Source organism: Siphateles boraxobius, unplaced genomic scaffold, assembly GCF_051911475.1.
Source record: "Siphateles boraxobius isolate OS27281-9 unplaced genomic scaffold, OSU_SipBor_1 31, whole genome shotgun sequence".
Lineage (NCBI taxonomy): Eukaryota > Metazoa > Chordata > Actinopteri > Cypriniformes > Leuciscidae > Siphateles > Siphateles boraxobius.
In genome coordinates, this window is record NW_027508931.1 from 16,017,675 (window position 1) to 16,036,143 (window position 18,469).

The window sequence follows — 18,469 nt, forward strand, 5'->3', positions numbered from 1 at the left end:
GCTCCTTTGATCTTTCATACTTGAGTTTGTGAGGGTGTCATCCTCTCGCTCTGATGGGCACATTCCCCTCTGACATATCCACTCTCCCTCACACACACACTCGTGACACACACAACACCACGATACATATGAACACCTGCTAACAGCTCCACGCTTACACGGCCTTCTCCCATTTCCGTTGTGTGTGGCCGAGGTGTGAGGGGAAGTTCTGACGCATAATCCTCCCCTCTTCATGTCTTTCCCCCCCGACCGACTGACTGACTGATAATGGCATCGAGTGTTCATGTGAGATCAGATGCACACACATGCACAATGAGGGAGGGTAACACACTCATACACTCATATACTCACAGGTTTGCCGTAAGGATTAGATCAACCTCAATCTCATCACAGGCAATCACTAGTTCAGTTTTGCAATGGAAACGTCCCTCTAGTGCTGTTTTTTCTCATTTTTAAACTTGTTTCTTGTTCTAGTTGAAGCCTTGGTGAATGTCCATCCCTTTAGACTTTAAGGATGCAAGAAAAATTCAGACCCTGCAAGGTCACAGTCAAGGGCTTTTGTTTTCAATATATAATACATTGCATGTTACATAAAAAATTATAACAAATGTAAAAGTTCAGTATGACCACCATTTTATCTTGTGAATGTTTTTAGATATTTAAAGGACATAGAATATGGAAATAGCTTGAACAAGAAAATATTCACATATGATTATTGATAAAATGATATCATCATGCTACTGTTCAAAAGTTTTTTTTTTTTGCCTTCTATTCAAATAATCCTGAAAAAAATTATCACATTTTCCACAAAAATATTTAGCAGCACAACATTTCAACGTTGATGATAAGAACTGTTTCTTGAGCAGCAAATCGCCTCGGTTTCGACTGTAATTTTGGTTCCCTGAAGAGGGAAGGAGATGCTGCGTCAATTGACGCTGTGGGAACACTCTGCGTGATTGCGTCTTGAAGAATGAGTGAAATCAGTCCAATGGTGTGACATGACGTCAGAGGCGTGTGACGTCACCAACCAGGAAACTAAAAACCCTGCCCAAACAGTGTAACGCTAGCTTCTAATAGGATGAAGCAAGTTGTTAACAGGCATGCAGTAAGTATGGCAGGGCGATGCAGCGTCTTGTTCCCTCTTCAGGGAATGAGGCGTTCCATTTCATGGAAACTTGCGCTGCGTCAATTGATGCTGTGGGAACATCTATACCCACGCCGCCATAATGACCAGTATCTGTCTAGTGTGAATCATGAAAGCACTAGGACGAGAGCACCTGAGCTCCAAGTGTGGAGCCTAAGTCTAGGGCGTAAAACCTCATAAATGTGTGCTATGAGGACCAGCCTGCCGCATCACAAACATCTTGAACTAACTTTAGCTGGAAAAAGCAGCTTAACTAACTTTAGCTGGAAAAAACATTTTTCAAGGACCACTATAAAACCAAAACAATCTCTGTTACCTTAAATTAGATTATTTTTTTTTTATTATTTTTTTTGCCCAGCCCTAGTTCTCGGTACCAATTTCGATACCAAAGCTTAATTTAGATTAAATTTACATATATTAAAGTGTATATCACTGTTACAAAGATGGAAACTGTACATCTGTATTAAAAACACTTTACAATTAGATTAGATAAAATGACCTAACAATAAACAATAGTTATATACTGTAGCAATTATTCTCCTTGGGGTTAATTTAAAAATGTACTAATAAATTTTTAAAATCAAAAGTTTTATCTGTTAACATTATTTAATGCATAATGAATGAAGTGAACAAACATGAACAATCAAGTGTACTGTACAGTGAGAACGGAAAGTATTCAGATCCCCTTAAATTTTTCACTCTTTGTTATATTGCAGCCATTTGCTAAAATCATTTAAGTTCATTTCTTTCCCTCATTATTGTACACACAGCACCCCATATTGACAGAAAAAACACAGAATTGTTGACATTTTTGCACATTTATTAAAAAAGAAAAACTGAAATATCACATGGTCCTAAGTATTCAGACCCTTTTCTCAGTATTTAGCAGAAGCACCCTTTTGATCTAATACAGCCATGTGTCTTTTTGGGAAAGATGCAACAAGTTTTTCACACCTGGATTTGGGTATCCTCTGCCATTCCTCCTTGCAGATCCTCTCCAGTTCTGTCAGGTTGGATGGTAAACGTTGGTGGACAGTCATTTTCAGGTCTCTCCAGAGATGCTCAATTGGGTTTAAGTCAGGGCTCTGGCTGGGCCATTCAAGAACAGCCACGGAGTTGTTGTGAAGCCACTCCTTCGTTATTTTAGCAGTGTGCTTAGAGTCATTGTCTTGTTGGAAGGTGAACCTTCGGCCCAGTCTGAGGTCCAGAGCACTCTGGAGCAGGTTTTCGTCCAGGATATCCCTGTACTTGGCCACATTCATCTTTCCCTCGATTGCAACCAGTCGTCCGGTCCCTGCAGCTGAAAAACACCCCCACAGCATGATGCAGCCACCACCATGCTTCACTGTTTTGGACAGGTGATGAGCAGTGTCTGGTTTTCTCCACACATACCGCTTAGAATTAAGGTTAAAAAGTTCTATCTTGGTCTCATCAGATCAGAGAATCTTTTTTATCACCATCTTGGAGTCCTTCAGGTGTTTTTTAGCAAACTCCATGCGGGCTTTCATGTTTCTTGCACTGAGGAGAGGCTTCCGTCGGGCCACTCTGCCATAAAGCCCCGACTGGTGGATGGCTGCAGTGATGGTTGACATACTACAACTTTCTTAGTTTAGATCCAAGATGTTTAGATCTTAGTTTAGATCCAAGTTTAGATCCAAGATGGCGCCGCGGATGGCTGCCTCGGTGTGGAGCTCTCCAGCTATTGTGTTGTTTTTGTTCGTTTGTTCTGCGTTTAGTCATTCTTTTCCTATCAGTTTCACCAAAGACGAACTACTGGACATTAGGAAACACACACCAGAAACCTTTTCTACAGTTTTTGATTATTCGGACGTTTTGCTGGACATTCTCGTCGGAGGGGCAGCGTTGTTGTTCAAACGCGCGTTCAGACGCAAACGCGGGAAGCGAGCCGGCGCGCTGGTTAAACTCCGCGAGCGCGGCCTGCGCACTGCACTCCCCAGTATTCATCTCGCGAATCTCCGATCCCTTCCTAACAAAACGGATGAACTTCTTCTCCTCACCCACACTAACAAGGATTTTTTAAACTCTGCTGCTTTGTGCTTCACTGAAACCTGGCTGAGTGAAGCCATACCGGACAACGCAATACATCTGCCGGGCTTCCAGCTGTTCCGAGCGGATCGCATCGCGGAGCTAACGGGGAAAACGAGAGGTGGTGGATTGTGTTTCTACATTAACGAAAGTTGGTGTTCAGATGTAACAACACTGAAGAAGATGTGCTCTCCTAATTTAGAGGCACATTTCATAAACTGTAAACCCTTCTACTCGCCTCGGGAATTTTCCTCTTTCATTCTCGTGAATGTTTACATCCCTCCAGACGCGTGCGCGAGCGCGGCGCTACAACAGCTGGCTGAACAAATATCTGAAACGGAACAAAGGTACCCAGACTCTCTTTTAATCATTCTTGGGGATTTTAACAAAGCAAATCTTTCCCGTGAACTACCAAAATACAGACAGCACGTTACATGTCCCACCAGAGACAGTAATATACTGGACCACTGTTACACCACAATAAGAAATGCATATCACTCCGTCCCACGGGCAGCTTTGGGGCTCTCTGATCACTGTTTGGTTCATCTCATACCGACCTACAGGCAGAAACTGAAATCAGCTAAACCTGGAATAAGGACTGTGAAAAGATGGACTAATGAAGCAGAGCAGAATCTACAGGCCTGCTTTGATTGCACTGATTGGACTGTTTTTGAAGCTGCTACCAATGATCTGGATGAGCTCACAGATACTGTAACATCATATATAAGTTTCTGTGAGGATACATGCATTCCTACCAGGACATTCTTATCATTCACTAATGATAAACCATGGTTTACTGGGAAACTCAAACACCTTCGTCATGCCAAAGAGGATGCTTACAGAAGTGGGGATAAAATCTTGTATAACCAGGCCAGAAACAGATTGACAAAGGAGATCAGAGTTGCTAAAAGGAACTACTCTGATAAACTGAAAAACCAGTTTTCATCCAACGACCCATCATCAGTCTGGAATGGCCTGAGGAACATTACCAACTACAAGTCACCATCCCCTCGATCTGTGGACAATCAACACCTGGCTGACGATTTAAATTCATTTTACTGCCGGTTTGAAAAGCCCTCATTCACACCACACACCCGGTCTGATCTGCACTTCACACATTCAGCATCACCTCCTGTTCTCCAATTATCACTCCCCCCTCCTGCCATCCAACCTGAGCTTAAGGTCTGTGTGGAGGACGTGAGCCGAGTCTTCAAAAAACAGAAGACTAGGAAAGCCTCAGGCCCAGACGGCATCTCATCTGCTTGTTTAAAAGCCTGCGCTGACCAACTGGCCCCGGTCTTCACGCAGATCTTCAACAGATCATTGGAGCAGTGTGAAGTTCCCTGCTGCTTCAAACGCTCCACTATCATTCCTGTCCCCAAAAAACCCAAAATCACTGGACTTAATGACTACAGACCTGTCGCTCTTACGTCTGTGGTCATGAAGTCGTTTGAAAGACTGGTGCTGGCCCACCTGAAGGACATCACTGGACCCCTGCTGGATCCCTTTCAGTTTGCTTACAGAGCAAACAGGTCTGTGGATGATGCAGTCAACATGGGACTGCATTATATCCTGCAACATCTCGACAGACCAGGGACTTATGCAAGGATCCTCTTTGTGGACTTCAGTTCGGCCTTCTATACCATGCCTGGTCTTCTCACAGCCAAACTGACCCAGCTCTCCATACCATCCTCGATCTGTCAGTGGATCACCAGCTTCCTGACGGACCGGCAGCAGCGAGTGAGACTGGGGAAACACACATCCAAGACACTCACAATCAGCACTGGTGCTCCCCAAGGGTGCGTTCTCTCCCCACTGCTCTTCTCCCTGTACACTAATGACTGCACTTCTAAAGACCCCACTGTCAAGCTCCTGAAATTTGCAGACGACACCACTGTCATCGGTCTCATCCGAAACGGTGACGAGTCTGCTTACAGACTGGAGGTTGAACAGCTGGCTGCCTGGTGCAGTTATAACAACCTTGAGCTGAACACGCTCAAAACAGTGGAGATGATCGTGGACTTCAGGAGGAACAGCTCAGCACTCCTCCCACTCACCATCATGAACAGCACTGTGGAAGCAGTGGAGTCATTCAGGTTCCTGGGCACTATCATCTCTCAGGACCTGAAGTGGGACAATCACATTGACTCCACTGTGAAAAAGGCCCAGCAGAGACTGTACTTCCTTCGCCAGCTGAGGAAGTTCAACCTGCCACAGGATCTGCTGATTCAGTTCTACTCAGCCGTCATTGAGTCTGTCTTGTGCGCTTCCATCACTGTCTGGTTTGGTTCAGCTACCAAATCAGACATCAGGAGACTACAACGGACAGTCCGGACTGCGGAGAGGATTATTGGTGCCCCCCTGCCAAACCTCCAGGACCTGTACTCTTCCAGAGTGAGGAAGAGAGCAGGTAAAATCATCACAGACTCCACTCACCCTGGACACCACCTGTTTGAACTGTTACCGTCAAGACGGAGACTCAGATCACTGGCCACAAGAACATCTCGGCACAGGAACAGTTTCTTCCCACAGGCCATTTCCCTCCTGAACAGTTAACACTCCTCCCAAGGCATATGCCTGTAAGTGCAATACTCCCACTGTTTAGTGCAATATCCCACAACTCAGGTGATACTTATATGTAGATTTATTTATTTATAATATTCAAAACACTGTAAATAGGTTCATAATCTGTAAATCTGAAAATGTCTATTCTGACTAAACCCAACTGTGATAGTTTTATTCTCATATATTTATATTTTTATTTTTTATTCTTATAATTTGTAGTATTATGTTTCATGTTGTATTTGTATATGTCCACTGGAAGCCTCAGTACCAAAACAAATTCCTTGTGTGTGCAAGCACACTTGGCAATAAAGCTCTTTCTGATTCTGATTCTGATTCTGATTTCTCCCATCTCCCGACTGCATCTCTGGAGCTCAGTCACAGTGATCTTTGGGTTCTTCTTTACCTCTCTCACTAAGGCTCTTCTCCCCCGATAGCTCAGTTTGGCCGGACGGCCAGCTCTAGGAAGGGTTCTGGTCGTCCTAACGTCTTCCATTTAAGGATTATGGAGGCTCTAAGGAACCTTAAGTGCAGCAGATTTTTTTTTGTAACCTTGGCCAGATCTGTGCCTTGCCACAATTTTGTCTCTGAGCTCTTCAGGCAGTTCCTTTGACCTCATGATTCTCATTTGCTCTGACATGCACTGTGAGCTATAAGGTCTTATATAGACAGGTGTTTGGCTTTCCTAATCAAGTCCAATCTGTATAATCAAACACAGCTGGACTCAAATGAAGGTGTAGAACCATCTCAAGGATGATCAGAAGAAATGGACAGCACCTGAGTTAAATATGAATGTCACAGCAAAGGGTCTGAATACTTAGGACCATGTGATATTTCAGTTTTTCTTTTTAAATAAATGTGCAAAAATGTCAATTCTGTGTTTTTTTCTGTCAATATGGGGTGCTGTGTGTATAATGAGGGAAAAAAATGAACTTAAATGATTTTAGCAAATGGCTGCTATATAATAAAGAGTGAAAAATTTAAGGGGGTCTGAATACTTTCCGTACCCACTGTATATGTATTAAATAACATTCACAAACATTAATTAATGTTGTAAAAATATATTGTGCACTTAATGTGTTGATGTTAGAAAACGCATTAAGTAATGTTAATGAATGGTATCTTATTGCGTTACCGAACTATACGGGAGATAAAATGTGTTTTATTTGACTTGACTGTACTTTTATTTAATCCAAAACTGCATTCATATTTAATTTTAAAAGGGCTTTTTAAACCTGCTAAGAGTTATCCAGGCAAGAATAAGCCTATAACTGCTGATGTTAATGACATAAATAGGGATGCACCGATACTGATACCAGTACTCGGGTGTCGGCCCATTACTGTACTCATGTATTCATACTCGTAAAACTACCCAGATACAACTGTACCTGATACCACTTTAGAGGCCATTCACATATCGCGTTTATTGCACATGCAAATTCTTTCCATAAGCGCTTGCTCTCCCGTGGCATCTGTCATTGCTATGCAACCATGAACAGAGGCGCGCCTGGAAAAAATTAGCGCACCGCGTCGCTTTTATTATGAGCGCGCTTGCTGCACACCTACATTTGAAATTGCAAATTTGCATGTGAACGGCCCCAACGAGACATTAGCCTAATCACAAATATTTTCATATGTCTTTCCTCCTTTCGTGTCAACAAGTGGATTCAGAGCCACCACATTAGCAGCGCCGCCAGTCGCAATGTCTCAAAGTGTTTTTATGAAGAAGACGCAACTGTGCACCTTTCGGACAGCGCATCAAGACCCGGATTAACCCAGTAGTTCGGTACCACCGGTACTTAAGAAAAGCTACTACTGTAACAGTTTAATTATTTTAGTACTGACTTGGTACCGAAGTACAGAGTCTTTTGACAACACTACTGGGGACCCTTTATTGGGAGGTCCAAAACACACAAACAGTTGTTCTGATCTACGCCACAGGGCAGATCTGTGGACATAGGCATACAATGCCCTAACTGCACAAAGCAGATTATTTCTTTTCTGGTCAGAATCCTGGAATTGAGGAGGACAGAAGGCCTGCAGAACAATAGATCTGGCAACATTAGTAGGAACTTTAGGAATGTACCTCGGTCAAGGGAGAAGGAACGCCTTTACCATGTCGGACGTAAAATCCAAGCACGTAAGGGAAACCGAGAAATCTTGTAAATCTATCATTTTAAGAGAAGAGAGAGCCAGGAGGAACAATGTCTTGAGAGTCAGAAACTTGACTGGAACCTCCTCAATAGGCTCAAAGGGAGCAAGGGATAGGCCTTGGAGCACCACGGCCAAATCCCATGCTGGTACCCTAGTGTATACTGCAGGCATCAGCCTCAAAGTGCCACAGAGGAAACGTGTTACCAAGGGGTCTCTCTCTAAAGACATACCAAGGAAGGGATATGCAGCTATGGCCGGCATGTACACCTTTAAAGTGGACGGAGATCACACTCTTGCCGGAACTCTAGCACTGTTCCAACAGGGCAGTTAACTGGGTCCAGCTGACGAACACTGTACCAAGAAGTGAACACTCTCCACTTCAGGGCACACAGTTTCCTAATGGAGAGAGCTCTGGAGTGAAGAATGGTCTCAATAACCTCAGTTGATAGACCAGCATCTATAAGCCGGGCCCCCTCAGAGGCCAAGCCCACAGCTTCCGCAGTTCTAGGCTGGGGTGAAATATTGAGAGAAATATAATATCTGTCAAGGAGAGACACTAGATCCGACAACCAAACCCTGCCCAGCCATCGCGGGGTGGTCAAGGTGAGATGAATCTTGTCCCTGAATCCTTGGGAGCAGAGCAATCGGGGGGGGAAAGTGTACAGACGTAGCATCAACAGGAGGAGCTCAAGAGTGCGTGAGGGAGAACAAGAGTGGAAAGTGAGACATCCCTCGTGATCCAAACAAATCCACTTGAGCCTGGCTGAACAACCTTCATATCTGCTTCACCACCTCGGGGTGGAGCCTCCATTCCCCGGGCCTCACCCGTCTCGACAGGATGTCTGCTCCTATGTTCTGGTTCCCAGGGATGTAAGCTGCTCTGAGTGAAAAGCAGCTTCCCCTGAGACCACAGGAGGATTTGGTGCACCAGTTTGCAGAGTGGACGAGAGCGCAAACCCTGGTGATTTATGTAGGCTACCACCGATGTGTTGTCTGAGCAGATGAGCACATGGTGGCCCCTGAGGTCTGGGAGGAAATTCTTGAGAGCAAGAAAAACAGCCATCATTTCCAGACAGTTGATGTGCCAGGAAAGATGGTATCCCTTCCACAGACTTTAAGTCGAGCGACCCTCTACGATCACTCCCCATCCCGTGAGGGAACCATCCATCATTAGCATTTTATATAGGAACCAGGGTTTCTTCCACATAACCAAGGCATTTAAGTATCGCCATGTGACCTTGATCGTGCGAAAAGTATTACCCTTCAGAGAAAACCCCCTGGTCCTGAGCCACCACTGCAGTGGTCTCATGTACAACAGATCAAAAGGTATCACGTTGGACGCTGCTGCGATCAGACCCAACAGCCTTTGAAACTGTTTGACAGTGAGTGACTGGCCTAGCTTTAACCGGTTCACTGTTGACAGGATCGACTCGATGCATGCAGGAGAGAAACGTGCTTGCATAGTGATCGAATCCCATACCACGCCTAGAAAAGTGGTTCTCTGTACTGGAGAAAGTACACTCTTTTTGATGTTCAACTTCAACCCCAACCTTTCCATGTGCGCGAGAATGACATCTCGATGCTGAACCACTAGCTGTTGTGACTGAGCTAAAATCAACCAATCGTCGATGTAATTCAGAAAGCGTATGCCTTGTAAACGCAGTGGTGCTAGTGCTGCATCCACGCATTTGGTGAAAGTGTGAAAAACCAAGACCGAATTTTAGAACCCGATACTGGTAAGCTTTGCCCCCGAATGCGAACCTCAGGAACTTTTTGTGGAATGATGGATACGTGGATGTATGCGTCCTTGAGATCTATCTTAATAAACCAGTCCTAGGATCTGATCTGTGGTATGATCTGTCTTAAGGTTAGTATTTTGAATTTGAGTAGCATGACCAACTAATTCAGAAGGTGCAGATCCAAAATGGGACGCAACCCCCCACCCGCCTTTTGGAACAAAAAATATCGGCTGTAGAAACCGGTTTCTCTGTCGGGAAGAGGTACACATTCTATTGCGTCTTTCGTCAACATAATTTTTACCTCCTGTTCAATATCCAGGGCCTCCACTTGTGGGTAGGACCCCCATAAACCTGGGCGGGTGAGACCTCAACTGGATAGCGTACCCTTCTTGATTGTGCGCAGGACCCATTGAGATATATTTGGCAGTAGCTTCCACGCTGCCAGAAAATCAACTAAGGGAACCAGCCTCAGAGTGGGCAAGCCTCCCAGTACCAGTGTACTGCAATAAATGCTAGCATTACACTGTGTGGGCAGGCTTTATAGTTTCATGGTTGGTGACGTCACCCGGCTCTGATGTCTAGTCACACCATTGGACTGTTTTCACTCGTGCTTCATGACGCAATCACTCAGAGCGTTCCCACAGCGTCAATCGACAGTGCGAGTTCCCTTGAAAGGGAACAGCATATCAGAATGATTTCTGAAGAATCATGTGACACTGAAGACTGGAGTAACGATGCTGAAAATTCAACTTTGGCATCACAGGAATAAATTACAATTAAATTACAAATAGAGAAGATGTTCATTTTTAATGTTATTGTTATCGCCCCGATAAGAAAAATTGGTCGATATATTAAAGCAGATGTTCTCCATGATGGTTTTGAATTGCTTGAAATATGATTGGAATCACTTTGAAAGGAAAAATACAGTACACAAAGTTTAACATGTGCAGCAGAAACAGGAGTTACACATTCTGACAAGCATGTGACTTTGTTCAAGTTCAATTGTGTGTTTGTGTCAATCCGTGTAGAAATAAGTTGTAAAATTATGTTTATTTTGTGTATATACAGTGGGGGAAATAATTATTTGATAACCCTGCTGATTTTGTAAGTTTGCCCACTTACAAAGGAATGAAGGGTCTATAATTTTTATGGTAGGTTTATTTTAACGAATACAGACAAAATATCAAATGACTTCTTTGCATTATTTAGGCATGATTTTATTTATTTGTAAGGCAATAAATTAAAATGATTTAATAAAGAAATTTTGGCCATAGAAGTGTAAAATTAATTTTAAAACTTTGATTCAAATTAGACTACTATACTGTATAGTTTTGGTTAGTGCTTGGGACATGGTATTTAATGGTAAGACTTTTTTTCAGGCTCTCAAAAATTTTAAACAAATTTAGGTTGATTGGCATTCAAATATAAAGAATTACCTATTAAGTCTAATACCATTACAAAAGTAATCGAAACATGTAAAAAGCCACAGCCAAACATATGTGAAGATTGACTTTACAGCATCTCCTGAAATAACCAAGTCTTTTCACACTGCGCTTACCCCGGGTTATCGTCATTCTTAACCCCGCTTTTAAAGGAACGTGAAGGAACGTTTCACACTTGTTTCACACGCTTTTTACCCAGGGTTAAGAAACCCTCCTCCTTATATCCACGTGCTTTGGGCAGTCACGGATACACAGCACGATGTATATAAACAGTCGTTTCAGCGTTTATGTCGAGTTATCTGGGAATTTTGTGCATCAGTATTGGCTCCTAACTCGAAAAGAGCATCAGCCAACCACAGGGGACACAGGGAACAACTCCAAATCACTTTTCAGAAGGATTTATTAAGGTTGATAACCTTAAAGAGAAGAAGAAAACAAAAAAAACAAAAAACAAAGAAAATAAAAGGATACATCATTATTTCTGATTATACTTTCAAATGTGAACAAATACAATCCAAATAAAGATTTTAACACATAAAACTGTCCAAATTTTTTCATTCACATATTTAAGCTTCCTTTCTTTCCTTATTAATTATACATATTTTTAAATATATCAATTTCCACAAACTAGTTAGAAAACGTCGTACCCGTCACTGTTGCATTTCTTCTTAACACACATGAGAACTGTGCGCCATACACTTAAATAACAACCAAAGCATGACATTCACTGTTCTCCTCTATACTGTACATTATAATAGTCAAATAACACAGATTTAAGTGATAATCAGTACTTCATGCAATTAAAGAGAGATGTTGTCATACCATCAGTGTCCCTGAGATGACCGATTTCTGATGCGTTTCCCGTCTCACGCGTTGCTCTCCTCAGCCTTTTAACTTTTTGGCATTCGTCATCTTCATGCAGAAATTACTCATGCATTGAATTCGCGTCTTTAGTGCACTGAAACAATCGCGTCTTTCACTTTCTCTGCACTTTAGTTCTGCGTGCATACATCCGTATGTGAGTTTCACTTTCTTCCGCGTTCACTCGGCATTCTCCGCCACTCTTTGTCACTCAATTTTAAATTCGGATTCTCAGATTCGCCGTTTTTTATTTATTTTTTTATTTTTATTTTATTTAACAGTGCAGCAGTCTTAGACACAAACCAGCTTTTTAGCGTCACAGTTTAAATGAATGAATTAATGAATGAGGCATTTATATAGCACTTTCATTTGTACTACTGTACACCCAAAGCACTTTACAATCATGTTGGGGTCTCCTCAACCATCACTAGTGTGCAGCATCCACTTGGATAATGCGACGGCAGCCACAGTACATTGGCGCCAGTGCGCTCGCCACACACCAGCTATAGGTAGATAGGAGAGAGAGTAATAGAGCCAATTCAATGGATAAGGATTATTAGGAGGCCATGATTGGCAAGGGCCATTGGATGGAATATGGCCAGGTTACACCCCTGCTCTTTACGAGAAGTGCCATGGGACCACAGAGATTCAGGACCTCTGTTTAACGTCTCATCCGATGGACGATGCTCTTTGACAGTATAGTGTCCCCATCACTTTTCTTGGACATTAGGACCCACACAGACCACAGGTTGAGCACCTTCTGGCCTCAGTAACACCTCTTCAAGCAGCAACCCTAGTTTTTCCAGGAGTCTAGCATCCAGGTACTAACCAGGCTCAACCCTGCTTAGCTTCAGTGGGCAACCAGTCTTGGGCTACAGGGTGATATGGCTGCTGGTTTGATAGGAAAAATGTCAAATGGCGATATAACACACGACAATTGGTGCGAAGAAGGGACCATGTAATTCTTACAGTCGGCAATGCTAGAGTGTGACGTGTTTTATGTAAACAGGTCACATGCTGCGTTCATCCAGTCAGTGAGACTGGCAAAGCAAATATACAAATACGTATGTATACAAATAACCCTAGGTTTAGGAATGTAAAGTGTGAAACTTCATCTTATGAATATCCACAATTAATTGTCAACTCAGGTATGTTATTAACAGTGTGAAGCAAGATAACCCAATATTCAGTTTACCCGGGGTTTAGAATGACCCAGGGTTAACCATTTCAAGTGTGAAAAGCCCTTTTATCTAATTCTTCGAAATAAGGTAAAAAAGACCACTGAAAAATTATGTATGGTGAGACTGTAGAGCGTGCGTGCGTGTGTTTGTGTGTGTGTTATGTTCTATCATAATTTTGGTTTGTTTAGGCATATAATAGTGTTGCAGAAGTTCATACTCGTCAAAACAACACTGGCGTAACTCATATGCTGTCTCTCTGTCTATCTCTTTCTTTCAGTAAGAACAGGCTGTCTTCCACCATGAACCCGGTGTACAGCCCAGTGCAACCGGGAACCCCGTATGGAAACCCGAAGAATATGGCATACACAGGTATGTAATGAGACAATCGCACGTATTTAAAAATACATCATGCTTTATTAATAAAAGTCTGTGATCTTACTCTATGCAACTCATCAGTGTATGGTAAGAAAGTTTTGTTTACCTAATCTTGACTATGAAAAGACTTTGTAACCCAGACCTTAAATTATAAAAGCCAATAATATCTACTAATGAGGTTTTCCTGTTTCATTCTGAAATATATCAATAGTTAAAGGTGCAGTAAGTGATTTCTGAGAAATGCTGTTGAAAGTGTATCGGACAGAGCACAGTGAAACACTTGTAGCAAATCAGCATGAGGGGCGTGTCCACTCATGATGGGGGAGGAGAGAGAGTGAGCAAGAGGGAGATTTGAAGAAAGACTGTAGAAAGAGAGTTGGCTGAGAGACATTAAAAAAGAGAAGAGGTTAGAAGAATTTCACTGGAAAAAGAAGGGTTATGACCAGCCAAGGGCTCTATGACCTCCAGCTTTCTAGCGCTTGAGATGCCTAAGCGGGAAGGTCTGAAAATGAACACCAACGTTGTGTTGTTTTCTGCTCCATACATTGGTTTTGCTATGTTTCACAGAACCAAGATATGTTGTTGTAATGTTAGCTGTAGTTACAGGGCAGTTTTGAGTGTAATTTTTTGTCTGGAGGTGGAATGCTTCGCTTCAGCTAAGAGATATCCACTCTTTTATTGCATGTTCCCGCATTTTGGAGGCGGAGAAATTTAAATTATCAACACTGTTTCTTCAAAATCACTTAGAGCACCTTTAAAGTGCAAATTCTGTTTCTTGTAGTCTGTAAAGCCTGGAACACACCAAACCGACGCCGACCAACTAGCGCTGATGAAAGCCGACTTTTTTGTCGCTTCGCGTTGAGGTAAAAAGCTGCACTTGAACAAACCGAGAGAACTACAGCCGACTGTCAGCCAGCATGCGCGTTCTGCTTCTGCGTGTAAATGAGACAACTGTCTATTTCTGCAGATATATGCGTCTATATTCATCATTCAAAAAGGGAAACCGACGCTGCAGATACACATACTGTAAACAAAGCAGTGTGTGCTTACCGTTTTGAATATCAATCCTGCTAAACACTTCCTTTATTCCACTCCGCTCATGTTAATATTGAAATTTTTGCCAAGGAACACTTAGGTAAGATGATGTAACATAAGAACAGCCTTCAATCTGTAGCGTTTTGACTTCTTTGCTCGCCGTTTTGCTATCATTCTTGTGCACTGACTCGTTCACTAAGCTGAACAGCCAATCAGAGTTCCCTCTTTCACCGACAGCCCGACGCCGATTCAACATGTCGAATCGGCCAAAACAAAAACTGCCCGACGGCCGACTGTCGGCTTGGTGTGTTCCAGGCTTAAAGGGATTGATCACCCAAAAATGAAATCCCTGACTACAGCGTCTGTCTGTGATGTGCAGGAATGGGTGTGCATTAATGCAAACTTCTCCTCTCACTTCTGTTCCGTGTTGGCATGTGTATATGCATGTAGAGCCATGAGTGCCGTATCACTCATGGCAGGTGTTTGTCTGCTGCCATGGCAACCGTTGGCTCATATTTGATGTGCTCTTATTGAAGGGATTCTCTGTGTCAATAGAGACTGTTTACACACCAACATCTTGCTCTGACCTCAAAAAAGGGCACCCCCCCCAAAAAAATGGCCTTATCTGACCGTGTTTATGTCCAAACTCAATGCCTCATATTATGGTCTTATTACTCGTATTCAGTTCTGATGGTACGTATGGTAACTGGGCAACTACGCATGATTTGTAGTATGATTGCATAAAGGGAACAGGAATTCCGGTAGGGAACAGAATCGACTGCTACACCAGTCGCGTGCAGCGCTGCAGCCACGTAAACAGAGTTTGCCCTTCCCCTACTTTCACTTTCGGTGCCCGAATGGAAGTGAATGAGGCTTTGCGATTTTTTTTTTTTTGTTGATTTTTTTGATTTATATTTTTAAAAAAAATTTATCTAGGCCTACGTGAAAATCTGCATGCATTGTACGATTTATTTATTTTTTTCCCCCTCGGAAGGGCAACGTGAGTCGAGAAGGGCATATGGGCAGTTGCCCGGACAACCTGAGCAACCCCCCGTGCACGTCCCTGGCCCTCAATGTGTATGATGTATTACCCACCTCGGTAGACATAGCTCCACACGATAAAGTTCGCCGGCTCAGATAATAACAAATGCACATGAGCAGCAGTAGAAAGGGAGAGGAGAGTGCTTCAGGTGAGTTTTTATTACGACAGTGTTGTGAAATATTCGCCTCACAGCTGTAGGGGGAGCTCGTTGAGAAAACATGCGACAACAAAAGTGAAAATCAGCGAAGAAATAGCTAGAGTTGCCGAATGCCCCTTTAAAAGAGACAGTTAATTACGGACAGTAAGAGTATTGAGCTGTAATATGAATGTGAAAAGCAACTAATAGCATATAGCATATAATTTGATGAGAAATTTGTTCATATTGAGATGTCTGACTTTGGTATGTAGGCAAATTTGAGCACAGTCTGAGACATTTTTCAAAAACTCAACAAAAAAATATGAGATATAGCATATGAGATTAGCGGGGAGAATTTTCACTGTTGGAAAATCCATCTTAAGCTGGTAGTTTTATTTTGGATCATGGTAGCAGCCTGGTCTGAGCTGGTCAGTAGCTGGCCAGGGTTGTCTTCCAAATTCAGGATTGAATTTCTTAATTTGAATTATTGTGTATAATATAATGAAATTCAGTTAAAATATAATGATATTCAGTTAAAATATAATGATATTCAGTTAAATTTAAATAACTGCTGTAAGAGTAGTTTTTACTGCAAAACATGTAATGTCTTACTATAACTAAACTTGTATTCTCTTATATGGGATAGGTTAAATTTATAAGTTGTATATAAGGTTTAGTTATCTTTTGAATATTATTATTAGAATAATAATCCTTATTATTGGTTAAATTGCATATCTAAAAAATGTATACATTAATGTATACATTTTTTAAATTGCATATTATCTTTGCAGATTATCTTTATATTTGCATATATATATAATTTCTTTATTTATAAGTTGTTATAATTATTATTATTTATATTAAAATTAAAAATATAAATGATTATTTATTATTAGTAGATATAGTATCTCATTGTTGTCTAGGAGAAATCATCGATATATTAACAAGGTCTCATTTGTGATCACTGGGAATGAGCATAGTTCACAGACCTAATATTTACAGGGTTCCTACGCAGTTTGGAAAAGTATGGAATTAGTTTTGACTAATTTTCAGGTCTGGAAAAGTATGGAAAAAAGAAAGCAGAGTATGGAAAAATATTTGCATTTCCAGACTATTGCCCCTATATAGTTTTCTATAATAGAAAATCTAATGAATTTAAAAGAATTGAATGAAAATAAATGTATCATACAAGAAGTGTTTCCATGCAGCTGTTTAGTGAATCTTTAGTGATTGCCAAACAGAGCTGAATGATTGTGGTATATTATAAGCGTTTTGAGTTTTTTTCTCATGATATTCTTAGCACCGTATTACAGAGCCTCTAAAAGGACCTTGCAAAAATAAAAAAATATACAGATTTTCGTATGCGCACGAGAAACCATTAAACTTAGCATAGATAATATTATGCCATCAGCTCATTTCATGTCATGGTTTCTCCACCGCCACAGAGGATGCATTAAATTGGACATTAGGACTTGATATTAAAGGTACTACCCTAAGGAAAGCCAATCTTGAGCAAATAGGCCTAGATCTCTATTAATTCATGTGCATCAATGCTCTCTTTTTCTTCATAGTAAGATGACAGGCACACACAAAGGTTATAGTATATATAAAACTAGAAATTGTAATGCGTAAGAATGCAATAAATTCCTGTGCGTTCAGAAGTTCACATGTTCATGAAATCAGATATAGTATTTTATGCGATATAGTAGTTTATCCTCCCTTTGACTGGGATAGAAAACCAGCCTAGAGAGAGGTGATGGGGTGGTTGAGGGATGCTATGAAACAGAGGTTATACCGGCTTCCTCTTGTGCTGATTGGTTGAGTACCTGAACGTTCTCCTTCCGAAACTTTGTTACATAACTTCATGATGTGAGTAGTTTCTCGAGTGCAAGAATATTTCTCGAGGGCATTTTGAGCATGAATTTCTCAGCAGAGTTTTTTCCCCTCTCACAAAACAGCTTGCACACAGCACGTCTTTTTAAAGACGGCTCGCCCGTGCATTTCTGGTTGCAGTCGACTCATTTCCGATTTTGATGGCACATTCTCTGCTCTGCGTGCTTGGGCTTGATCACGCTAGAGCAGCGTTTGTGGATGACTCACGTTCTCCCCGCGGGAACGTGACCATCGCGTCATTACGGTCGAGACTCGATGATCTCGTTAGAGAGAGAGTCCCCTCATCCACACCCCGATCTAACACGCTCCACGTGAGGTGCTACTTCGGCTGGTGGCCAGGGTGACCTGAGGGTGATGGTGTGGAACACGCCCCCCTCTTCATTGATGCAACCCGTGCGCGATCATGGGACGCCTGCGGGCCCGTCTTCGGACCCCCCGCGGGTTTCCTTTGACGTTCCAGAATCGGATCTGTTGTCCATCGCAGCATCACAGGCCGGGCAAGAATCTTCAGGAAGTGAAGATTCGACAGTGCTGCCACTTTCGGGTGTGCATATGGCATTTGTCGAGTCAGATCCTGAAGCCGCCTTTCCACTGCACACGACAAACGACAGACGTCGGGACGGAAGTCATTCATTTCCAATGGAGAGTCGTACGGGAGCTGCTGGGAGTTCCGATCATATGCGTATGCGGAAAATTCGGATCCGATTTGAGCTTTGGATCCGTTGAAATATCTGAACTTCTGCGGCTAGACCGAATGCGACCGGCCGACCGGATGTGATGTATTCCAATGTAATCCAATCAAATCAGTGTGCGCAAGTTGAGAATTATTCATACTCTTTTTTAAAACTTGATCCGAAAC

The 18,469-nt window shown here is 42.2% G+C and overlaps 1 protein-coding gene and 1 long non-coding RNA gene across 7 annotated transcripts in view; one reads left to right on the top strand and one right to left on the bottom strand.

Annotated features, from left to right (window-relative positions):
- The window catches only part of LOC143696964 (uncharacterized), a 466,435-nt gene that overhangs the window by 204,382 nt on the left and 243,584 nt on the right, over positions 1-18,469 (bottom strand). The gene's annotated exons all lie outside the window — the stretch shown is intronic.
- Positions 1-18,469, top strand: part of fam168a (family with sequence similarity 168 member A) — a 93,702-nt gene that overhangs the window by 37,456 nt on the left and 37,777 nt on the right. For all 6 annotated transcript variants that reach the window (XM_077193898.1, XM_077193897.1, XM_077193899.1 and 3 more), the window contains one exon: positions 13,407-13,498. In XM_077193898.1, the coding sequence (XP_077050013.1) occupies positions 13,429-13,498 (70 nt within the window). In that variant the 5' untranslated portion in view covers positions 13,407-13,428. The remainder of the gene's footprint in view (positions 1-13,406; positions 13,499-18,469) is intronic.